This window comes from Scyliorhinus torazame, chromosome 24, assembly GCF_047496885.1.
Source record: "Scyliorhinus torazame isolate Kashiwa2021f chromosome 24, sScyTor2.1, whole genome shotgun sequence".
NCBI classification, from domain to species: domain Eukaryota; kingdom Metazoa; phylum Chordata; class Chondrichthyes; order Carcharhiniformes; family Scyliorhinidae; genus Scyliorhinus; species Scyliorhinus torazame.
Window position 1 is genome coordinate 15,327,295 of NC_092730.1, and position 25,695 is coordinate 15,352,989.

General features: G+C 54.0%; 1 protein-coding gene across 1 annotated transcript; it reads left to right on the forward strand.

Annotated features, from left to right (window-relative positions):
• Positions 1–22: 22 nt before the first annotated feature.
• LOC140399914 (potassium channel subfamily K member 1-like) lies at positions 23–17,953 on the forward strand. The gene is made up of 3 exons (XM_072489394.1): positions 23–443; positions 9,639–10,037; positions 17,363–17,953. The coding sequence occupies exons 1-3, from the start codon at positions 119–121 to the stop codon at positions 17,620–17,622; spliced, it is 984 nt and encodes a 327-aa protein (XP_072345495.1). The 5' UTR covers positions 23–118; the 3' UTR covers positions 17,623–17,953.
• The last annotated feature ends 7,742 nt before the right edge of the window (positions 17,954–25,695 follow it).

Here is a 25,695-nt window from a genome sequence, read left to right on the forward strand (position 1 = left end):
GCACCAGAGAGGGAGATGGGGATCAGCTTCTGGCCAGACCCCCTCCTGGTGCTACTGCTCACGTTGGCAAGGCGGTGCCCCTGGGCTGTGAGAGGCTGTAGCCAGCCCAGTGCCAGCCATGACTGGTGAGCCCTGCCCCTGTTGCAGCTCCTACCTGTGGAAGCTGGTGGCTTGCTTCCTCCTCTATGTGCTCTTTGGCACCGTGGTCTTCTCCGCTATCGAGCAGCCCTGGGAGATGAAGATGAGGAGGGACCTGGAGGACACCAAGGACACCTTCCTGCGGGACCACCCCTGCCTGCGGGAGGACGAGCTGGACACCTTCCTCCACGGCGTGCTGGATGCCAGCAACTACGGCGTGTCCGCCCTCAGGAACGCTTCAGACGACGAGAACTGGGACCTGTCCTCTTCCCTCTTCTTCGTCAGCACAGTCCTCACCACCACTGGTACAGGAGAGCACTCCTCACCCAGCTATACCCCCTGGGTCATCCCCTTCTCCCCTCTCTCTGTCTCGCCCCCTTCTCCTCTCTCTGTCTCACCCCCTTCTCCTCTCTCTGTCTCACCCCCTTCTCCTCTCTCTGCCTCACCCCCTTCTCCTCTCTCTGTCTCACCCCCTTCTCCTCTCTCTGCCTCACCCCCTTCTCCTCTCTCTGTCTCACCCCCTTCTCCTCTCTCTGTCTCACCCACTTCTCCTCTCTCTGTCTCATCCCCTTCTCCCCTCTCTCTGCCTCACCCCCTTCTCCTCTCTCTGTCTCACCCCCTTCTCCTCTCTCTGTCTCACCCCCTTCTCCTCTCTCTGCCTCACCCCCTTCTCCTCGCTCTGTCTCACCCCCTTCTCCTCGCTCTGTCTCACCCCCTTCTCCTCTCTCTGTCTCACCCCCTTCTCCTCTCTCTGTCTCACACCCTTCTCTCTCTGTCTCACCCCCTTCTCCTCTCTCTGCCTCACCCCCTTCTCCTCTCTCTGTCTCTCTGCCTCACCCCCTTCTCCTCTCTCTGTCTCACCCCCTTCTCCCCTTCTCTCTGTCTCTCTGTCTCACCCCCTTCTCCCGTCTCTGTCCCTCTGCCTCACCCCCTTCTCCTTTTCTCTGTCTCTCATCCCCTTCTCCTCTCTCAGTCCCTCTATCTCATTCTCTCTCTCTCTCTGTCCCTTTTCCTCATTCTTTCTCTCTCTGTCCCTCTATCTTATTCTCTCTCTCTCTCTGTCCCTTTATCTCATTCTTTCTCTCTCTCTGTCCCTCTATCACATTCTCATTCTCTCTCTGTCCCTCTATCTCATTCTCTCTCTCTCTGTCCCTCCATCTCATTCTCTCTCTCTGTCCCTCTATCTCATTCTCTCTCTCTGTCCCTTTATCTCATTCTCTCTCTCTCTCTCTCTCTCTCTGTCCCTCTACCTCATTCTCTCTCTTTGTCCCTCTATCTCATTCACTCTCTCTCTCTGTCCCTCTATCTCATTCTCTCGCTCTGTCCCTCTATCTCATTCTCTCTGTCCCTCTATATCATTCTCTCTCTCTCTGCCCCTCTATCTCAATCTCTCTCTCTGTCCCTCTATCTCATTCTCTCTCTCTGTCCCTCTATCTCATTCTCTCTCTCTGTCCCTCTATCTCATTCTCTCTCTCTCTCTCTCTGTCCCTCTATCACATTCTCTCTCTCTGTCCCTCTATCTCATTCACTCTCTCTCTCTGTCCCTCTATCTCATTCTCTCTCTCTGTCCCTCTATCTCATTCTCTCTCTCTGTCCCTTTATCTCATTCTCTCTCTCTCTCTCTCTGTCCCTCTACCTCATTCTCTCTCTTTGTCCCTCTATCTCATTCTCTCGCTCTGTCCCTCTATCTCATTCTCTCTCTCTCTGTCCCTCTATATCATTCTCTCTCTCTCTGTCCCTCTATCTCACTCTCTCTCTCTGTCCCTCTATCTCATTCTCTCGCTATGTCCCTCTATCTCATTCTCTCTCAGTCTCTGCCCCTCTATCTCATTCTCTCTCTGTCCCTCTATCTCCTCTCTCTCTCTGTCCCTCTATCTCATTCTCTCTCTCTGTGTCCCTTTATCTCATTCTCTCTCTCACTGCCCCTCTATCTCATTCTCTCTATCTCTGCCCCTCTATCTCATTCTCTCTATCTCTGCCCCTCTATCTCATTCTCTCTCTCTCGCTGTCCCTCTATCTCATTCTCTCTCTCTGTCTATCTCATTCTCTCTCTCTCTGCCCCACTATCTCATTCTCTCTCTCTTTGTCCCTCTATCTCAATCTCTCTCTGTCCCTCTATCTCATTCTCTCTCTCTGTCCCTCTATCTCATTCTCTCTCTCTCTCTCTGTCCCTCCATCACATTCTCTCTCTCTCTCTGCCCCTATATCTCATTCTCTCTCTCTCTGTCCCTCTATCTCATTCTCTCTCTCCCCGCCCCTCTCTCTCCTTCATCTCTTCTCACTGTCTCTCTCTGCCCTCTTTATCTCGCCGCCTCTCTCATCCACTTTTCTCTCTCTCTCTGCTACTCCCCCTCTTTCACTCCCCCTCTTAGACCAATTTCCTTCTCTTTCACCCCTCCCTCTCCTCTCTCTCACCACCTTTTCCTCACCTCTTCTCTTTTCTCTCTGCCTCCTATCTCTCACATCCTCCCGTCTCTTCTTCTCTCTCTCTCTCTCCCACCCCCCTCTCACCTCTGTCTCCCTCTCTGCCACTCCCCCGTTTCCTCGCCCGTCCTTTTCGCTTCCTCTTGCTACCCCTCCCTCTCCCCCCACTATTTCTCACCTCTCTCACCCCTCTCTCTGCCCTCTGTCTCTCCCACCCTCCCTCTCTCCCCACCCCACTCTTTAAATCATTCCTGATATGTTGGCCGCTGGCATTTATTGTCCAACCCTAATTGCCCGCTCGAGAAGTTGGTGGGTGAGCCGCCATCTGGAACCCGCCACAGTCCCGTGTGGTGTAGGTACACCCACTGTGCTGTTAGGGAGGGACTTTGACCCCGGCCACAGTGAAGGAATGGCCGATATATTTCCGAGTCGGGATGGCGAGAACTTGCAGGCGGTGGTGTTCCCCATGCGTCTGCTGCTGCCCTCGTCCTTCGAGACGGTAGAGGTGGCGGGTTTGGAAGGAGTTATTAAAGGAGGTTTTCCCTTTGTCCCCCCCCCCCGCCGGCCCCTCTCTCCTCCCTCCCCAACTCAGCAAACGTCTCCATCCTTGGAGGGCTGAAAGACCAATCCCCGACCTCAACGTGTCCTGAAAGACACGAGGGGGGGGAGGCACACCAGTTGACGCGGAGGGACGGGGAAATTTTCTCATCGGAGCGGAGCAGGTTAAGGGGGAGATTGAATCGAGGCGGCGTTCAAAATCAGGAAGGGGTTTGGATAGAGGCGACGAGGAGGAAGTCTTTCCCAGTTGGCGGGAGGGTGGGTAACTACAGGAGATTGAAGAGACTCGGTAAAAGAACCAGAGAGTGGGGGGGGGGGGGGGGGGAGATGAGGAGAATGATTTTTTTTTCAAACACAGCGAGTTGTTATGACCATGGGCTGGTTTAGCACAGTGGGCTAAACAGCTTGTAATGCAGAACAAGGCCAGCAGCACGGTTCAATTCCCGTACCAGCCTCCCCGAACAGGCGCCGGAATGTGGCGACTAGGGGCTTTCCACAGTAACTTCATTTGAAGCCTACTTGTGACAATAAGCGATTATTATTTTTATGATCGGGGCGGTGCTGCCTGAAAGGGCGGAAGAAGCAGATACAACAGGAACTTCCAAAAGGGGAATTGGGGAAATATTTGGAAAGGAGGAATTTGCCAGGATTTGGGGGGGAAAGAGTGGGGGGTGGGTGGAGTAATTGGATGGATCGTGCAGGGCTTGGAAGGGGTACAGTCGAGGGGTCTTGTGGGGCAGTGGGAGGTGCCCTTGCCTCTGGGACAGACACTCTGGGACTTGCTGATCACAGAAGGTGTGATCGCAACACAGTCAAAAGAAGTATCAACTTGTAAATCCTTCCAGCACTCTCCTATGGCAGGTCGGGACAGATATCTGGTCGATCGCATGCTGGAAAGAAATTGGGGTCTCGACAAACATACGGATTAGGGCGTCACGGTGGTTAGCACTGTTGCCTCATGGCGCCTAGCACTGTTGCCTCATGGCGCCAGGGACCCGGGTTTCGATTCCAGCCTCGGGTCACCGTCTGTGCGGAGTCTGCACGTTCTCCCCCACCCCCCGTGTCTGCGTGGGTTTCCTCCAGGTGCTCCGGTTTCCTCTCACAGTCCAAAGATGAGCAGGCTAGGGTGGATTGGCCATGATAAATTGCCCTTAGTCTCCAAAGATGTGCCGGTTTGGTGGATTGGCCGTGCTAAATTGCCCCTTAGTGTCCAAAGATGTTCAGGTTAGGTGGATTGGCCGTGCTAAATCGTCCCTTAGTGTCCAAAGATGTGCAGGTTAGGTGGATTGGCCATGATAAATTGCCCCTTAGTGTCCAAAGATGTGCAGGTTCGGTGGATTGGCCGTGCTAAATTGTCCCTTAGTGTCCAAAGATGTGCAGGTTAGGTAGATTGGCCGTGATAAATTGCCCTTAGTGTCCAAAGATGTGCAGGTTAGGTGGATTGGCCATGATAAATTGCCCCTTAGTGTCCAAAGATGTGCAGGTTAGGTTATCATCATAGAATTTACAGTGCAGAAGGAGGCCATTCGGCCCATCGAGTCTGCACCGGCTCTTGGAAAGAGCACCCTACCCAAGGTCAACACCTACACCCTATCCCCATAACCCAACCCAACACTAAGGGCAATTTTGGACACTAAGGGCAATTTATCATGGCCAATCCACCTAACCTGCACATCTTTGGACTGTGGGAGGAAACCGGAGCACCCGGAGGAAACCCACGCACACACGGGGGGGATGTGCAGACTCCGCACAGACAGTGACCCAAGCCGGAATCGAACCTGGGACCCTGGAGCTGTGTAGCAATTGTGCTATCCTCAATGCTATTGTGGATTGGCCGTGCTAAATTGTCCCTTAGTGTCCAAAGATGTGCAGGTTAGGTGGATTGGCCGTGCTAAATTGCCCCTTAGTGTCCAAAGATGTGCAGGTTAGGTGGATTGGCCGTGCTAAATTGCCCCTTAGTGTCCAAAGATGTGCAGGTTAGGTGGATTGGCCGTGCTAAATTGCCCTTAGTGTCCAAAGATGTGCAGGTTAGGTGGATTGGCCGTGCTAAATTGCCACTTAGTGTCCAAAGATGTGCAGGTTAGGTGGATTGGCCGTGCTAAATGGTCCCTTCGTGTCCAAAGATGTGCGGGTTAGGTTGTTTGGCCGTGCTAAATTGCCCCTCAGTGTCCAAAGATGTGCAGGTTAGGTGGATTGGCCGTGCAAAATTGCCCCTTAGTGTCCAAAGATGTGCAGGTTAGGTGGATTGGCCGTGCTAAATTGCCCCTCAGTGTCCAAAGATGTGCAGGTTAGGTGGATTGGCCGTGCAAAATTGCCCCTTAGTGTCCAAAGATGTGCAGGTTAGGTGGATTGGCCGTGCTAAATTGCCCCTTAGTGTCCGAAGATGTGCAGGTTGGGTGGATTGGCCGTGCTAAATTGCCCCTTAGTATCCAAAGATGTGCAGGTTAGGTGGATTGGCCGTGCTAAATTGTCCCTTAGTGTCCAAAGATGTGCAGGTTGGGTGGATTGGCCGTGCTCAGTTGCCCCTTAGTGTCCAAAGATGTGCAGGTTAGGTGGATTGGCCGTGCTAAATTGTCCCTTAGTGTCCAAAAATGTGCAGGTTAGGTGGATTGGCCGTGCTAAATTGCCCCTTAGTGTCCAAAGATGTGCAGGTTAGGTGGATTGGCCGTGCTAAATTGCCCCTTAGTGTCCAAAGATGTGCAGGTTAGGTGGATTGGCCGTGCTAAATTGCCCCTTAGTGTCCAAAGGTGTGCAGGTTAGGTGGATTGGCCGTGCTAAATTGCCCCTTAGTATCCAAAGATGTGCAGGTTAGGTGGATTGGCCGTGCTAAATTGTCCCTTAGTGTCCAAAGATGTGCAGGTTGGGTGGATTGGCCGTGCTAAATTGCCCCTTAGTGTCCAAAGATGTGCAGGTTAGGTGGATTGGCCGTGCTAAATTGCCCCTTAGTGTCCAAAGATATGCAGGTTAGGTGGATTGGCCGTGCCAAATTGCCCCTTAGTGTCCAAAGATGTGCAGGTTAGGTGGATTGGCCGTGCTAAATTGCCCCTTAGTGTCCAAAGATGTGCAGGTTAGGTGGATTGGCCGTGCTAAATTGCCCCTTAGTATCCAAAGATGTGCAGGTTAGGTGGATTGGCCGTGCTAAATTGCCCCTTAGTATCCAAAGATGTGCAGGTTAGGTGGATTGGCCGTGCTAAATTGTCCCTTAGTGTCCAAAGATGTGCAGGTTGGGTGGATTGGCCGTGCTAAATTGCCCCTTAGTGTCCAAAGATGTGCAGGTTAGGTGGATTGGCCGTGCTAAATTGCCCCTTAGTATCCAAAGATGTGCAGGTTAGGTGGATTGGCCGTGCTAAATTGTCCCTTAGTGTCCAAAGATGTGCAGGTTAGGTGGATTGGCCGTGCTAAATTGCCCCTTAGTGTCCAAAGATGTGCAGGTTAGGTGGATTGGCCGTGCTAAATTGTCCCCTTAGTGTCCAAAGATGTGCAGGTTAGGTGGATTGGCCGTGCTAAATTGTCCCTTAGTGTCCAAAGATGTGCAGGTTAGGTGGATTGGCCGTGCTAAATTGTCCCTTAGTGTCCAAAGATGTGCAGGTTAGGTGGATTGGCCGTGCTAAATCGCCCCTTAGTGTCCAGGGTACGTGGATGGCGAAGGCATGGGTGGAGTTGTGCCAAGGTTAGGGTGCTCGTTCGGAGGGTCGGTGCAGACTTGATGGGCCGAAGGGCCTCATTCAGCACGGTAGGGATTTCTATGATTAGGGGCAAGGGGCAGGAGCCAGGCCACTCGGCCCCTCGTTCCTGCTCCGCCAATACGATCGCGGCTGATCTGATTGTTACCATGACCCCCACGCTCCTGTCGACCCCCGGATGACCTTTCACCTCCTCCTAGTTAATCGAGAATCTATCCACCTCGGACTTACAAACCTTCAGAGGTTCCGCCGCCTTTCGGGGAAGAGAGTTCCAGAGACTCGCCACCCTCTGAGAGAAAACATTCCTCCCTGTCTCCGTCTTAAATGACCCCTTATTTTTTAAACAGTGACCCTCCTCGTTCTAAATTCTCCCACATCCTCAGAGTTCAGAGGGACCTTCTTCGCTGCCCCCACGCCTCAAACAATCAGTGTCGAGGGTGAACGGTCCAAACTGAGAGTCAGAGGTTTGGCGGGGGTCGGGCGGGATTTGAGGAATGCAGTTAAGATGCAGATCAGTTGTGACGTAACCGAATTGGGGGGTAGGCTTCAAGGAGCTGAATGGCCTCCTTCTCTTTCTCTATTTCCCGCGGGTTCCTGATTGGATCTCGAAAGTCACCACCCCTCCCTAATCTGTCCCTCGACCAACATCATCAAAGGGGAGATGTCTCGCAAATGTTATGAAGACGTTTGATGGTGTGTAGGGTTAAAAAGATTGTGACCATTGGTGGACGAGCTGGCTGGGGGGTGGAGCGGGGACAAGAACCAATCCAATCAGGATAAACTTCTTTTCCCAGGGAGTGGCGGGAATGTGGGACTCGCTCCCGCAGGGAGTGGGGAGAGAATGTGGAACTCGCTCCCACAGGGAGTGGGGGAGAATGTGGGACTCGCTCCCACGGGGAGTGGGGAGAATGTGGGACTCACTCCCACGGGGAGTGGGGGAGAATGTGGGACTCGCTCCCACAGGGAGTTGGGGAGAATGTGGGACTCGCTCCCACAGGGAGTGGGGAGAATGTGGGACTCGCTCCCACAGGGAGTGGGAAGAATGTGGGACTCGCTCCCACAGGGAGTGGGGAGAATGTGGGACTCGCTCTCACAGGGAGTGGGGGAGAATGTGGGACTCGCTCCCACAGGGAGTGGGGGAGAATGTGGGACTCGCTCCCACGGGGAGTGGGGAGAATGTGGGACTCGCTCTCACAGGGAGTGGGGGAGAATGTGGGACTCGCTCCCACAGGGAGTGGGGGAGAATGTGGGACTCGCTCCCACAGGGAGTGGGGGAGAATGTGGAACTCGCTCCCACAGGGAGTGGGGGAGAATGTGGGACTCGCTCCCACGGGGAGTGGGGAGAATGTGGGACTCACTCCCACGGGGAGTGGGGGAGAATGTGGGACTCGCTCCCACAGGGAGTGGGGGAGAATGTGGAACTCGCTCCCACAGGGAGTGGGGGAGAATGTGGAACTCGCTCCCACAGGGAGTGGGGGAGAATGTGGGACTCGCTCCCACGGGGAGTGGGGAGAATGTGGGACTCACTCCCACGGGGAGTGGGGGAGAATGTGGGACTCGCTCCCACAGGGAGTGGGGAGAATGTGGGACTCGCTCCCACAGGGAGTGGGAAGAATGTGGGACTCGCTCCCACAGGGAGTGGGGAGAATGTGGGACTCGCTCCCACAGGGAGTGGGGAGAATGTGGGACTCGCTCCCACAGGGAGTGGGGAGAATGTGGGACTCGCTCCCACAGGGAGTGGGGAGAATGTGGGACTCGCTCCCACAGGGAGTGGGGGAGAATGTGGAACTCGCTCCCACAGGGAGTGGGGGAGAATGTGGAACTCGCTCCCACAGGGAGTGGGGAGAATGTGGAACTCGCTCCCACGGGGAGTGGGGAGAATGTGGGACTCGCTCCCACAGGGAGTGGGGGAGAATGTGGAACTCGCTCCCACGGGGAGTGGGGAGAATGTGGAACTCGCTCCCACGGGGAGTGGGGGAGAATGCGGGACTCGCTCCCACAGGGAGTGGGGGAGAATGTGGAACTCGCTCCCACGGGGAGTGGGGAGAATGTGGGACTCGCTCCCACAGGGAGTGGGGGAGAATGTGGTACTCGCTCCCACAGGGAGTGGGGGAGAATGTGGGACTCGCTCCCGCAGGGAATGGGGAGAATGTGGGACTCGCTCCCAAAGGGAGTGGGGAGAATGTGGGACCCGCTCCCACATGGAGTGGGGGAGAATGTGAGACTCGCTCCCACAGGGAGTGGGGGAGAATGTGGAACTCGCTCCCACAGGGAGTGGGGAGAATGTGGGACTCGCTCCTACAGGGAGTGGGGGAGAATGTGGGACTCGCTCCCACAGGGAGTGGGGAGAATGTGGAACTCGCTCCCACAGGGAGTGGGGGAGAATTTGGAACTCGCTCCCACAGGGAGTGGGGAGAATGTGGGACTCGCTCCCACAGGGAGTGGGGGAGAATGTGGGACTCGCTCCCACAGGGAGTGGGGGAGAATGTGGGACTCGCTCCCACAGGGAGTGGGGGAGAATGTGGAACTCGCTCCCATAGAGAGTGGGGAGAATGTTGAGGGTGAATAGTGTTGATACGTTTAAGAGGGGGGGGATCCTGAATAGACCAAGGCGGGAGGGAGGAATAGAAGGAAAGGGGGGAGGTGAAGAGGGGAGTCGAGTCGGGTGGAACAGAAACACAAGTAGGTGAGCGGACTGGCCTGTGGGAATGAGTCCCCTTTCTGCTGGTGGTGTCTGTCCTGAGTGGTGTCCCTCCTGCGTTACGTGGGAAGCAGCTGCCTGGGCAAAAGCAGGGGCGCCAATGGGTTAACGATTGTTCTCTTGGTTGTCTCCAGGTTACGGCCACAGTGTTCCCTTCACCAATGGCGGCAAAGGGTTCTGTATGCTCTACTCAGTGCTGGGCATCCCCATCACCCTCCTGCTCCTCACCAGCCTGGTCCAGCGCCTCATGTTTTACGTCCACTGGGTGCCTATCACCTACATCCACACCCAGTGGGGCATCCCAACGCCAGTGGTGGCACGGGTCCACGCCACCGTGATCGGGGGCGTCGTCATCGCCTGTTTCTTCCTCATCCCCGCCGCGGCATTCGTGGCCATGGAGGAGAACTGGAACTACCTGGAATCTCTCTATTTCTGCTTCATCTCCCTCAGCACCGTCGGCCTCGGGGACTACGTCCCGGGGAAGTCCAAACGCCACCCGAACCTCAAACACCTCTACAAAATCGGCATCGCATGTGAGTCCTCCCGCTCTCGGGGATGAAAGGTGGGGGGCGGGGGCGGGGCTCCCGTTGCCATGGCCACCGAGGGCGGCGCTCGTGCCTCCCACGTCGGGTCCCAGGCCTCATTGCAGGGACACGGCCCGTGATCCAGGCTGACACTCACAGCGTTGAGGGAACGCCGCACTGTCAGAGGGTCAGTACTGAGGGAGTGCCGCACTGTCAGAGGGTCAGTACTGAGGGAGTGCCGCACTGTCAGAGGGTCAGTACTGAGGGAGTGTCGCACTGTCAGAGGGTCAGTACTGAGGGAGTGCTGCACTGTCAGAGGGTCAGTACTGAGGGAGTGCTGCACTGTCAGAGGGTCAGTACTGAGGGAGTGCCGCACTGTCAGAGGGTCAGTACTGAGGGAGTGCCGCACTGTCAGAGGGTCTGTACTGAGGGAGTGCCGCACTGTCAGAGGGTCAGTACTGAGGGAGTGCTGCACTGTCAGAGGGTCAGTACTGAGGGAGTGCCGCACTGTCAGAGGGTCAGTACTGAGGGAGTGCCGCACTGTCAGAGGGTCAGTACTGAGGGAGTGTCGCACTGTCAGAGGGTCAGTACTGAGGGAGTGCTGCACTGTCAGAGGGTCAGTACTGAGGGAGTGCTGCACTGTCAGAGGGTCAGTACTGAGGGAGTGCTGCACTGTCAGAGGGTCAGTACTGAGGGAGTGCCGCACTGTCAGAGGGTCAGTACTGAGGGAGTGCCGCACTGTCGGAGGGTCAGTACTGAGGGAGTGCCGCACTGTCAGAGGGTCAGTACTGAGGGAGTGCCGCACTGTCAGAGGGTCAGTACTGAGGGAGTGCCGCACTGTCAGAGTGTCAGTACTGAGGACTGAGGGTGTGCCGCACTGTCAGAGGGTCAGTACTGAGGGAGTGCCGCACTGTCAGAGGGTCAGTACTGAGGGAGTGCCGCACTGTCAGAGGGTCAGTACTGAGGGAGTGCTGCACTGTCAGAGGGTCAGTACTGAGGGAGTGCTGCACTGTCAGAGGGTCAGTACTGAGGGAGTGCCGCACTGTCAGAGGGTCAGTACTGAGGGAGTGCCGCACTGTCAGAGGGTCAGTACTGAGGGAGTGCCGCACTGTCAGAGGGTCAGTACTGAGGGAGTGCCGCACTGTCAGAGGGTCAGTACTGAGGGAGTGCCGCACTGTCAGAGTGTCAGTACTGAGGACTGAGGGTGTGCCGCACTGTCAGAGGGTCAGTACTGAGGGAGTGCCGCACTGTCAGAGGGTCAGTACTGAGGACTGAGGGTGTGCCGCACTGTCAGAGGGTCAGTACTGAGGGAGTGCCGCACTGTCAGAGGGTCAGTACTGAGAGAGTGCCGCACTGTAAGAGGGTCAGTGCTGAGGGAGAGCCGCACTGTCAGAGGGTCAGTACTGAGGGAGTGCCGCACTGTTAGAGGGTCAGTACTGAGGGAGTGCCGCACTGTCAGAGGGTCAGTACTGAGGGAGTGCCGCACTGTCAGAGGGTCAGTACTGAGGGAGTGCCGCACTGTCAGAGGGTCAGTACTGAGGGAGTGCTGCATTGTCAGAGGGTCAGTACTGAGGGAGTGCCGCACTGTCAGAGGGTCAGTACTGAGGGAGTGCCGCACTGTCAGAGGGTCAGTACTGAGGGAGTGCCGCACTGTCAGAGGGTCAGTACTGAGGGAGTGCCGCACTGTCAGAGGGTCAGTACTGAGGGAGTGCTGCACTGTCAGAGGGTCAGTACTGAGAGAGTGTTGCACTGTCAGAATGTCAGTACTGAGGGAGTGCCGCACTGTCAGAGTGTCAGTACTGAGGAAGTGCCGCACTGTCAGAGGGTCAGTACTGAGGGAGTGCCGCACTGTCAGAGTGTCAGTACTGAGGGAGTGCCGCACTGTCAGACGGTCAATACTGAGGGAGTGCTGCACTGTGAGAGGGTCAGTACTGAGGGAGTGCTGCACTGTCAGAGGGTCAGTACTGAGGGAGTGCCGCACTGTCAGAGGGTCAGTACTGAGGGAGTGCCGCACTGTCAGAGGGTCAGTACTGAGGGAGTGCCGCACTGTCAGAGGGTCAGTACTGAGGGAGTGCCGCACTGTCCGAGTGTCAGTACTGAGGGAGTGCCGCACTGTCAGAGTGTCAGTACTGAGGGAGTGCCGCACTGTCAGAGGGTCAGTACTGAGGAAGTGCCGCACTGTCAGAGGGTCAGTTCTAAGGGAGTGCCGCACTGTCAGAGGGTCAGTACTGAGGGAGTGCCGCACTGTCAGCGGGTCAGTACTGAGGGAGCGCCGCACTGTCAGAGTGTCAGTACTGAGGGAGTGCCGCACTGTCAGAGGGTCAGTACTGAGGGAATGCCGCACTGTCAGAGGGCCAGTACTGAGGGAGTGCCGCACTGTCAGAGGGTCAGTACTGAGGGAATGCCGCACTGTCAGAGGGCCAGTACTGAGGGAGCGCCGCACTGTCAGAGGGTCAGTACTGAGGGAATGCCGCACTGTCAGAGGGCCAGTACTGAGGGAGCGCCGCACTGTCAGAGGGTCAGTTCTAAGGGAGTGCCGCACTGTCAGAGGGTCAGTACTGAGGGAGTGCTGCACTGTCAGAGGGTCAGTACTGAGGGAGTGCCGCACTATCAGCGGGTCAGTACTGAGGGAGTGCCGCACTGTCAGAGGGCCAGTACTGAGGGAGCGCCGCACTGTCAGAGGGTCAGTCCTGAGGGAGTGCTGCACTTTCAGAGGGTCAGTACTGAGGGAGTGCCGCACTGTCAGAGGGTCAGTACTGAGGGAGCGCCGCGCTGTCAGAGGGTCAGTACTGAGGGAGCGCCGCACTGTCAGAGGGTCAGTACTGAGGGAGTGCCGCACTGTCAGAGGGTCAGTCCTGGGGGAGTGCTGCACTTTCAGAGGGTCAGTACTGATGGAGCGTCGCACTGTCAGAGGGTCAGTACTGAGGGAGCGCCGCGCTGTCAGAGGGTCAGTACTGAGGGAGTGCTGCACTGTCAGAGGGTCAGTACTGAGGGAGTGCCGCACTGTCAGAGGGTCAGTACTGAGGGAGCGCTGCACTGTCAGAGGGTCAGTACTGAGGGAGTGCCGCACTGTCAGAGGGTCAGTACTGAGGGAGTGCCGCACTGTCAGAGGGTCAGTACTGAGGGAGTGCCGCACTGTCAGAGCGTCAGTACTGAGGGAGTGCCGCACTGTCAGAGGGTCAGTACTGAGGGAGCGCTGCACTGTCAGAGGGTCAGTACTGAGGGAGCGTCGCACTGTCAGAGGGTCAGTACTGAGGGAGCGCCGCGCTGTCAGAGGGTCAGTACTGAGGGAGTGCCGCACTGTCAGAGGGTCAGTACTGAGGGAGTGCCGCACTGTCAGAGGGTCAGTACTGAGGGAGTGCCGCACTGTCAGAGCGTCAGTACTGAGGGAGTGCCGCACTGTCAGAGGGTCAGTACTGAGGGAGCGCTGCACTGTCAGAGGGTCAGTACTGAGGGAGCGTCGCACTGTCAGAGGGTCAGTACTGAGGGAGCGCCGCGCTGTCAGAGGGTCAGTACTGAGGGAGCGCCGCACTGTCAGAGGGTCAGTACTGAGGGAGTGCCGCACTGTCAGGGGGTCAGTACTGAGGGAGTGCCGCGCTGTCAGAGGGTCAGTACTGAGGGAGCGCCGCACTATAAAGGGTCAGTACTGAGGAAGCGTTGCACAGGAAGATCCCGAGCTGAGCATTCAGCAACTCCTCATTTGTGTTGAGTGAGAGTGCTGGCCAAGGCATGGGAAAGGACACTGGTCCTACTTCCAGACAAGTTTTACTCTGTATCTAACCCCGTGCTGTACCTGTCCTGGGAGTGTTTGATGGGGGACAGTGTAGCGGGAGCTTTACTCTGTATCTAACCCCGCGCTGTACCTGTCCTGGGAGTGTTTGATGGGGACAGTGTAGAGGGAGCTTTACTCTGTATCTAACCCCGTGCTGTACCTGTCCAGGGAGTGTTTGATGGGGACAGTGTAGATGAAGCTTTACTCTCTATCTAACCCCGTGCTGTCCCTGTCCTGGGAGTGTTTGATGGGGACAGTGTAGAGGGAGCTTTACTCTGTATCTAACCCCGTGCTGTACCTGTCCTGGGAGTGTTTGATGGGGGACAGTGTAGCGGGAGCTTTACTCTGTATCTAACCACGTGCTGTACCTGTCCTGGGAGTGTTTGATGGGGACAGTGTAGAGGGAGCTTTACTCTGTATCTAACTCCGTGCTGTCCCTGTCCTGGGAGTGTTTGATGGGGACAGTGTAGAGGAAGCTTTACTCTCTATCTAACCCCGTGCTGTCCCTGTCCTGGGAGTGTTTGATGGGGACAGTGTCGAGGGAGCTTTACTCTGTATCTAACTCCGTGCTGTACCTGTCCTGGGAGTGTTTGATGGGGACAGTGTAGAGGGAGCTTCACTCTGTATCTAACCCCGTGCTGTACCTGTCCTGGGAGTGTTTGATGGGGACAGTGTAGAGGGAGCTTTACTCTGTATCTAACCCCGTGCTGTACCTGTCCTGGGACTGTTTGATGGGGACAGTGTAGAGGAAGCTTTACTCTCTATCTAACCCCGTGCTGTCCTGTCCTGGGAGTGTTTGATGGGGACAGTGTAGAGGGAGCTTTACTCTGTATCTAACCCCGTGCTGTTCCTGTCCCGGGAATGTTTGATGGGGACAGTGTAGAGGGAGCTTTACTCTGTATCTAACCCTGTGCTGTACCTGTCCTGGGAGTGTTTGATGGGGACAGTGTAGAGAACATAGAACATAGAACATTACAGCGCAGTACAGGCCCTTCGGCCCTCGATGTTGCGCCGAGCACTGAAACCACTCTAAAGCCCATCTACACTATTCCCTTATCGCCCATATGTCTATCCAATGACCATTTGAATACCCTTAGTGTTGGCGAGTCCACTACTGTTGCAGACAAGGCATTCCACACCCTTACTACTCTCTGAGTAAAGAACCTACCTCTGACATCTGTCTTATATCTATCTCCCCTCAATTTAAAGCTATGTCCCCTCGTGCTAGACATCACCATCCGAGGAAAAAGGCTCTCACTGTCCACCCTATCCAATCCTCTGATCATCTTGTATGCCTCAATTAAGTCACCTCTTAACCTTCTTCTCTCTAACGAAAACAGCCTCAAGTCCCTCAGCCTTTCCTCATAAGATCTTCCCTCCATACCAGGCAACATTCTGGTAAATCTCCTCTGCACCCTTTCCAATGCTTCCACATCCTTCCTATAATGCGGCGACCAGAATTGCACGCAATACTCCAAATGCGGCCGCACCAGAGTTTTGTCCAGCTGCAACATGACCTCATGGCTCGGAAACTCAATCCCTCTACCAATAAAAGCTAACACACCGTACACCTTCTTAACAACCCTCTCAACCTGAGTGGCAACTTTCAGGGATCTATGTACATGGACACCGAGATCTCTGTGCTCATCCACACTGCCAAGAATCTTACCATTAGCCCAGTACTCTGTCTTCCTGTTATTCCTTCCAAAATGAATCACCACACTTTTCTGCATTAAACTCCATTTGCCACCTCTCAGCCCAGCGCTGCAGCTTATCTATGTCCCTCTGTAACTTGTAACATCCGTCCGCACTGTCCACAACTCCACCGATTTTAGTGTCATCTGCAAATTTACTCACCCATCCTTCTATGCCCTCCTCCAGGTCATTTATAAAAATGACAAACAGCAGTAGCCCCAAAACAGATCCTTGTGGTACACCACTAGTAACTGGACTCCAGTCTGAACATTTCCCATCAACCACCACCCTTTGTCTTCTTCCAGCTAGCCAATTTCTGATCCAAACTGCTAAATCTCCCTGAATCCCATGCTTCCGTATTTTCTGCAGTAGCCTACCGTGGGGAACCTTATCAAACGCTTTATTGAAATCCATATACGCCACATCAACTGCTTTACCCTCATCCACCTGTTTGGTCACCTTCTCAAAGAACTCAATAAGGTTTGTGAGGCACGACCTACCCTTCACAAAACCGTGTTGACTATCTCTAATCAACTTATTCCTTTCCAGATGATTATACACCCTGGGGGAGATTCTCCGACCAAGAGGGAGCTTTACTCTGTATCTAACCCCGCGCTGTACCTGTGCTGGGAGTGTTTGATGGGGACAGTGCAGAGGGAGCTTTACTCTGTATCTAACCCCGTGCTGTACCTGTCGTGGGAGTGTTTGATGGGGACAGTGTAGAGGGAGCTTTACTCTGTATCTAACCCCGTGCTGTACCTGTCCTGGGAGTGTTTGATGGGGACAGTGTAGAGGGAGCTTTACTCTGTATCTAACACCGTGCTGTACCTGTCCTGGGAGTGTTTGATGGGGACAGTGTAGAGGGAGCTTTACTCTGTATCTAACCCCGTGCTGTACCTGTCGTGGGAGTGTTTGATGGGGACAGTGTAGAGGGAGCTTTACTCTGTATCTAACCCCATGCTGTACCTGTCCTGGGAGTGTTTGATGGGGACAGTGTAGAGTGAGCTTTACTCTGTATCTAACACCGTGCTGTACCTGTCCTGGGAGTGTTTGATGGGGACAGTGTAGAGGGAGCTTTACTCTGTATCTAACCCCGTGCTGTACCTGTCCTGGGAGTGTTTGATGGGGACTGTGTTAGGTACTCTGTATCTAACCCCATGCTGTACCTGCCCTGGGAGTGTTTGATGGGGACAGTGTAGAGGGAGCTTTACTCTGTATCTAACGCCGTGCTGTACCTGTCCTGGGAGTGTTTGATGGGGGACAGTGTAGAGGGAGATTTACTCTGTATCTAACCCCGTGCTGTCCCTGTCCTGCGAGTGATTGATGGGGACAGTGTAGAGGGAGCTTTACTCTGTATCGAACCCCGTGCTGTACCTGTCCTGGGAGTGTTTGATGGGGACAGTGTAGAGGGAGCTTCACTCTGTATCTAACCCGTGCTGTACCTGTCCTGGGAGTGTTTGATGGGGACAGTGTAGAGGGAGCTTTACTCTGTATCTAACCCCGTGCTGTACCTGTCCCGGGAGTGTTTGATGGGGACCGTGTAGAGGGAGCTTTACTCTGTAGCTAACCCCGTGCTGTACCTGTCCTGGGAGTGTTTGATGGGGACAGTGTAGAAGGAGCTTTACTCTGTATCTAACCCCGTGCTGTACCTGTCCTGGGAGTGTTTGATGGAGACAGTGTAGAGGGAGCTTTACTCTGTAGCTAACCCCGTGCTGTACCTGTCCTGGGAGTGTTTGATGGGGACAGTGTAGAAGGAGCTTTACTCTGTATCTAACCCCGTGCTGTACCTGTCCTGGGAGTGTTTGATGGAGACTGTGGGTTAATTAGGTGTGGTGTTCCCTGACTCTGTGTCTATCGCTGCTGACAGGTTACTTGGTGATTGGCCTGGTCGCTCTGTTGGTGGTTCTCGAGACCTTCTACGAACTGCAGGAGCTCCAACGCTTTATCAACCTGATAATGGGCCACCCGGACAGGGAGAGCCTTCTGCATGTCACCGAGTACGAGGAGGCCATTACCACCTCAAAGCCCTACGCGGGAGACTGCCTCGACGACAGAAGGAAGGAGGGCAGGGGCCCCGAGGGGGTTCCGCCTGGCACGGCAGGCGTCGGTCCATCCCCAGAACAATGACGGCCAGGGCAGGCGACGGCACCCTAGCAAGTCCGAACCAGACCACCAAACCTATCCAGACATCACCACGCTTTCCCTTTGCACCAGCCCCTCGGGGGCAGAGCAAAGCCACCATCTTGCGGCTGAGAGGTGAGTTCCAGAATGTTCCGGTGGGGCCACGTCTGGAGAGTTCGCCCATCAAGCCCCCTTCTCTTTCTCTGGGCAACGTGCCGCAGCCCCAGCTGCGGGTCTTGCCTGGGCAATGCTCCTCGAAGATCTCCCACTGCCAAGGACTCTTTGTTATAAATTCAGTATTGTATGAAATTGTGTAGATAGAAATAATAAACTTTACCAAGAACTTCAATGCTGCCTGTGTTACTGACTGTATCTCTACTGAGGTTAATCCAGCTCCCTCACACTGTCACTCAGTAACCCCTCTCCCCCAGCACCCTGTGTTACTGACTGTATCTCTACTGATGTTAATCCAGCTCCCTCACACTGTCACTCAGTAACCCCTCTCCCCCAGCACCCTGTGTTACTGACTGTATCTCTACTGATGTTAATCCAGCTCCCGCACACTGTCACTCAGTAACCCCTCTCCCCCAGCACCCTGTGTTACTGACTGTATCTCTAATGATGTTAATCCAGCTCCCTCACACTGTCACTCAGTAACCCCTCTCCCCCAGCACCGTGTTACTGACTGTATCTCTACTGATGTTAATCCAGCTCCCTCACACTGTCACTCAGTAACCCCTCTCCCCCAGCACCCTGTGTTACTGACTGTATCTCTACTGATGTTAATCCAGCTCCCTCACACTGTCACTCAGTAACCCCTCTCCCCCAGCACCCTGTGTTACTGACTGTATCTCTACTGATGTTAATCCACCTCCCTCACACTGTCACTCAGTAACCCCTCTCCCCCAGCACCCTGTGTTACTGACTGTATCTCTACTGATGTTAATCCAGCTCCCTCACACTGTCACTCAGTAACCCCTCTCCCCCAGCACCCTGTGTTACTGACTGTATCTCTACTGATGTTAATCCAGCTCCCTCACACTGTCACTCAGTAACCCCTCTCCCCCAGCACCCTGTGTTACTGACTGTATCTCTACTGATGTTAATCCAGCTCCCTCACACTGTCACTCAGTAACCCCTCTCCCCCAGCACCCTGTGTTACTGACTGTATCTCTACTGATGTTAATCCAGCTCCCTCACACTGTCACTCAGTAACCCCTCTCCCCCAGCACCCTGTGTTACTGACTGTATCTCTACTGATGTTAATCCAGCTCCCTCACACTGTCACTCAGTAACCCCTCTCCCCCAGCACCCTGTGTTACTGACTGTATCTCTACTGATGTTAATCCAGCTCCCGCACACTGTCACTCAGTAACCCCTCTCCCCCAGCACCCTGTGTTACTGACTGTATCTCTACTGATGTTAATCCAGCTCCGTCACACTGTCACTCAGTAACCCCTCTCCCCCAGCACCCTGTGTTACTGACTGTATCTCTATCGGTGTTAATCCAGCTCCCTCACACTGTCACTCAGTAACCCCTCTCCCCCAGCACCCTGTGTTACTGACTGTATCTCTACTGATGTTAATCCAGCTCCCTCACACTGTCACTCAGTAACCCCTCTCCCCCAGCTCCCAGTGTTACTGACTGTATCTCTACTGATGTTAATCCAGATCCCTCACACTGTCACTCAGTAACCCCTCTCCCCCAGCACCCTGTGTTACTGACTGTATCTCTACTGATGTTAATCCAGCTCCCGCACACTGTCACTCAGTAACCCCTCTCCCCCCAGCACCCTGCGTTACTGACTGTATCTCTACTGATGTTAATCCAGCTCTCTCACACTGTCACTCAGTAACCCCTCTCCCCCAGCACCCTGTGTTACTGACTGTATCTCTACTGATGTTAATCCAGCTCCCTCACACTGTCACCCAGTAACCCCTCTCCCCCAGCACCCTGTGTTACTGACTGTATCTCTACTGAGGTTAATCCAGCTCCCTCACACTGTCACTCAGTAACCCCTCTCCCCCAGCACCCTGTGTTACTGACTGTATCTCTACTGAGGTTAATCCAGCTCCCTCACACTGTCACTCAGTAACCCCTCTCCCCCAGCACCCTGTGTTACTGACTGTATCTCTACTGATGTTAATCCAGCTCCCTCACACTGTCACTCAGTAACCCCTCTCCCCCAGCACCCTGTGTTACTGACCGTATCTCTACTGATGTTAATCCAGCTCCCTCACACTGTCACTCAGTAACTCCTCTCCCCAGCACCCTGTGTTACTGACTGTATCTCTACTGATGTTAATCCAGCTCCCTCACACTGTCACTCAGTAACCCCTCTCCCTCAGCACCCTGTGTTACTGACTGTATCTCTACTGATGTTAATCCAGCTCCCTCACACTGTCACTCAGTAACCCCTCTCCCCCAGCACCCTGTGTTACTGACTGTATCTCTACTGAGGTTAATCCAGCTCCCTCACACTGTCACTCAGTAACCCCTCTCCCCCAGCACCCCGTGTTACTGACTGTATCTCTACTGATGTTAATCCAGCTCCCTCACACTGTCACTCAGTAACCCCTCTCCCCCAGCACCGTGTTACTGACTGTATCTCTACTGAAGTTAATCCAGCTCCCTCACACTGTCACTCAGTAACCCCTCTCCCCAGCACCCTGTGTTACTGACTGTATCTCTACTGAGGTTAATCCAGCTCCCTCACTCTGTCACTCAGTAACCCCTCTCCCCAGCACCCTGTGTTACTGACTGTATCTCTACTGATGTTAATCCAGCTCTCTCACACTGTCACTCAGTAACCCCTCTCTCCCAGCACCCTGTGTTACTGACTGTATCTCTACTGATGTCAATCCAGCTCCCTCACTCTGTCACTCAGTAACACCTCCCCCCCAGCACCCTGTGTTACTGACTGTATCGCTACTGATGTTAATCCAGCTCCCTCACACTGTCACTCAGTAACCCCTCTCCCCCAGCACCCTGTGTTACTGACTGTATCTCTACTGATGTTAATGCAGCTCCCTCACACTGTCACTCAGTAACCCCTCTCACCCAGCACCCTGTGTTACTGACTGTATCACTACTGATGTTAATCCAGCTCCCTCACACTGTCACTCAGTAACCCCTCTCCCCCAGCACCCTGTGTTACTGACTGTATCTGTACTGATGTTAATCCAGCTCCCTCACACTGTCACTCAGTAACTCCTCTCCCCCAGCACCCTGTGTTACTGACTGTATCTCTACTGATGTTAATCCAGCTCCCTCACACTGTCACTCAGTAACCCCTCTCCCCCAGCTCCCTGTGTTACTGACTGTATCTCTACTGATGTTAATCCAGCTCCCTCACACTGTCACTCAGTAACTCCTCTCCCCCAGCACCCTGTGTTACTGACTGTATCTCTACTGAGGTTAATCCAGCTCCCTCACGCTGTCACTCAGTAACTCCTCTCCCCAGCACCCTGTGTTACTGACTGTATCTCTACTGATGTTAATCCAGCTCCCTCACACTGTCACTCAGTAACTCCTCTCCCCCAGCACCCTGTGTTACTGACTGTATCTCTACTGAGGTTAATCCAGCTCCCTCACACTGTCACTCAGTAACCCCTCTCCCCCAGCACCCTGTGTTACTGACTGTATCTCTACTGATGTCAATCCAGCTCCCTCACACTGTCACTCAGTAACCCCACTCCCCCAGCACCCTGTGTTACTGACTGTATCGCTACTGACGTTAATCCAGCTCCCTCACACTGTCACTCAGTAACCCCTCTCCCCCAGCACCCTGTGTTACTGACTGTATCTCTACTGATGTTAATCCAGCTCCCTCACACTGTCACTCAGTAACCCCTCTCCCCCAGCACCCTGTGTTACTGACTGTATCTCTATCGGTGTTAATCCAGCTCCCTCACACTGTCACTCAGTAACCCCTCTCCCCCAGCACCCTGTGTTACTGACTGTATCGCTACTGACGTTAATCCAGCTCCCTCACACTGTCACTCAGTAACCCCTCTCCCCCAGCACCCTGTGTTACTGACTGTATCTCTACTGATGTTAATCCAGCTCCCTCACACTGTCACTCAGTAACCCCTCTCCCCCAGCACCCTGTGTTACTGACTGTATCTCTACTGATGTTAATCCAGCTCCCTCACACTGTCACTCAGTAACCCCTCTCCCTCAGCACCCTGTGTTACTGACTGTATCTCTACTGATGTTAATCCAGCTCCCTCACACTGTCACTCAGTAACCCCTCTCCCCCAGCACCCTGTGTTACTGACTGTATCTCTATCGGTGTTAATCCAGCTCCCTCACACTGTCACCCAGTAACCCCTCTCCCCCCGCACCCTGTGTTACTGACTGTATCTCTACTGAGGTTAATCCAGCTCCCTCACACTGTCACTCAGTAACCCCTCTCCCCCAGACCCTGTGTTACTGACTGTATCACTACTGAGGTTAATCCAGCTCCCTCACACTGTCGCTCAGTAACCCCTCTCCCCCAGCTCCCAGTGTTACTGACTGTATCTCTACTGAGGTTAATCCAGCTCCCTCACACTGTCACTCAGTAACCCCTCTCCCCCAGGACCCTGTGTTACTGACTGTATCTCTACTGTTGTTAATCCAGCTCCCTCACACTGTCACTCAGTAACCCCTCTACCCCAGCACCCTGTGTTACTGACTGTATCTCTATCGGTGTTAATCCAGCTCCCTCACACTGTCACTCAGTAACCGCTCTCCCCACCCAGAGTAAAGCTCCCTCTACACTGTCCCCATCAACCACTCCCAGACAGGTACAGCACGGGGTTAGATACAGAGTAAAGCTCCCTCCACATTGTCCCCATCAAACACTCCCAGGACAGGTACAGCACGGGGTTACATACAGAGTAAAGCGCCCTCTATACTGTCCCCATCAAACACTCCCAGACAGGTACAGCACGGGGTTAGATACAGAGTAAAGCTCCCTCCACATTGTCCCCATCAAACACTCCCAGGACATGTACAGCACGGGGTTAGATACAGAGTAAAGCTCCCTCTACACTGTCCCCATCAAACACTCCCAGGACAGATACAGCACGGGGTTAGATACAGAGTAAAGCTCCCTCTACACTGTTCCCATCAAACACTCCCAGGACAGGTACAGCACGGAGTTAGATACAGAGTAAAGCTCCCTCTACACTGTCCCCATCAAACACTCCCAGGACAGGTACAGCACAGGGTTAGATACAGAGTAAAGCTCCCTCTACACTGTCCCCATCAAACACTCCCAGGGCAGGTACAGCACGAGGTTAGATACAGATTAAAGCTCCCTCTACACTGTCTCCATCAAACACTCCCAGGACAGGTACAGCACGGGGTCAGATACAGAGTAAGGCTCCCTCTACACTGTCCCCATCAAACACTCCCAGGACAGGTACAGCACAGGGTTAGATACAGAGTAAAGCTCCCTCTACTCTGTCCCCATCAAACACTCCCAGGACAGATAAAGCACGGGGTTCGATACAGAGTAAAGCTCCCTCTACACTGTCCCCATCAAACACTCCCAGGACAAGTACAGCACGGGGTTAGATACAGAGTAAAGCTCCCTCTACACTGTCCCCATCAAACACTCCCAGGACAGGTACAGCACGGGGTTAGATACAGAGTAAAGCTCCCTCTACACTGTCCCCCATCAAACACTCCCAGGACAGGTACAGCACGGGGTTAGATACAGAGTAAAGCTCCCTCTACACTGTCCCCATCAAACACTCCCAGGACAGGTACAGCACGGGGTCAGATACAGAGTAAAGCTCCCGCTACACTGTCCCCATCAAACACTCCCAGGACAGGTACAGCGCGGGGTTAGATACAGAGTGAAGCTCCCTCTACACTGTCCCCATCAAACACTCCCAGGACAGGTACAGCACGGGGTTAGATACAGAGTAAAGCTCACTCTACACTGTCCCCCATCAAACACTCCCAGGATAGGCACAGCACGGGGTTAGATACAGAGTAAAGCTCCCTCTACACTGTCCCCATCAAACACTCCCAGGACAGGTACAGCACAGGGTTAGATACAGAGTAAAGCTCCCTCTACTCTGTCCCCATCAAACACTCCCAGGACAGGTATAGCACGGGGTTAGATACAGAGTAAAGCTCCCTCTACACTGTCCCCATCAAACACTCCCAGGACAGGTACAGCACAGGGTTAGATACAGAGTAAAGCTCCCTCTACACTGTCCCCATCAAACACTCCCAGGGCAGGTACAGCACGGGGTTAGATACAGAGTAAAGCTCCCACTACACTGTCCCCATCAAACACTCCCAGGACAGGTACAGCACGGTGTTAGATACAGAGTAAAGCTCCCTCTACACTGTCCTCATCAAACACTCCCAGGACAGGTACAGCACGGGGTTAGATACAGAGTAAAGCTCCCTCTACACTGTCCCCATCAAACACTCCCAGGACAGGTACAGCACGGTGTTAGATACAGAGTAAAGCTCCCTCTACACTGTCCCCATCAAACACTCCCAGGACAGGTACAGCACAGGGTTAGATACAGAGTAAAGCTCCCTCTACACTGTCCCCATCAAACACTCCCAGGACAGGTACAGCACGGGGTTAGATACAGAGTAAAGCTCCCTCTACACTGTCCCCATCAAACACTCCCAGGACAGGTACAGCACGGGGTGAGATACAGAGTAAAGCTCCCTCTACACTGTCCCCATCAAACACTCCCAGGGCAGGTACAGCACGGGGTTAGATACAGAGTAAAGCTCCATCTACACTGTCCCCATCAAACACTCCCAGGACAGGTACAGCACGGTGTTAGATACAGAGTAAAGCTCCCTCTACACTGTCCTCATCAAACACTCCCAGGACAGGTACAGCACGGGGTTAGATACAGAGTAAAGCTCCCTCTACACTGTCCCCATCAAACACTCCCAGGACAGGTACAGCACGGTGTTGGATACAGAGTAAAGCTCCCTCTACACTGTCCCCATCAAACACTCCCAGGACAGGTACAGCACAGGGTTAGATACAGAGTAAAGCTCCCTCTACAATGTCCCCATCAAACACTCCCAGGACAGGTCCAGCACAGGGTTAGATACAGAGTAAAGCTCCCTCTACACTGTCCCCATCAAACACTCCCAGGACAGGTACAGCACAGGGTTAGATACAGAGTAAAGCTCCCTCTACACTGTCCCCATCAAACACTCCCAGGACAGGTACAGCACGGGGTTAGATACAGAGTAAAGCTCCCTCTACACTGTCCCCATCAAACACTCCCAGGACAGGTCCAGCACAGGGTTAGATACAGAGTAAAGCTCCCTCTACACTGTCCCCATCAAACACTCCCAGGACAGGTACAGCACAGGGTTAGATACAGAGTAAAGCTCCCTCTACACTGTCCCCATCAAACACTCCCAGGACAGGTACAGCACTGGGTTAGATACAGAGTAAAGCTCCCACTACACTGTCCCCATCAAACACTCCCAGGACAGGTACAGCACGGGGTTAGATACAGAGTAAAGCTCCCTCTACACTGTCCCCATCAAACACTCCCAGGGCAGGTACAGCACGAGGTTAGATACAGATTAAAGCTCCCTCTACACTGTCTCCATCAAACACTCCCAGGACAGGTACAGCACGGGGTCAGATACAGAGTAAGGCTCCCTCTACACTGTCCCCATCAAACACTCCCAGGACAGGTACAGCACGGGGTTAGATACAGAGTAAAGCTCCCACTACACTGTCCCCATCAAACACTCCCAGGACAGGTACAGCACGGTGTTAGATACAGAGTAAAGCTCCCTCTACACTGTCCTCATCAAACACTCCCAGGACAGGTACAGCACGGGGTTAGATACAGAGTAAAGCTCCCTCTACACTGTCCCCATCAAACACTCCCAGGACAGGTACAGCACGGTGTTAGATACAGAGTAAAGCTCCCTCTACACTGTCCCCATCAAACACTCCCAGGACAGGTACAGCACAGGGTTAGATACAGAGTAAAGCTCCCTCTACACTGTCCCCATCAAACACTCCCAGGACAGGTACAGCACGGGGTTAGATACAGAGTAAAGCTCCCTCTAAACTG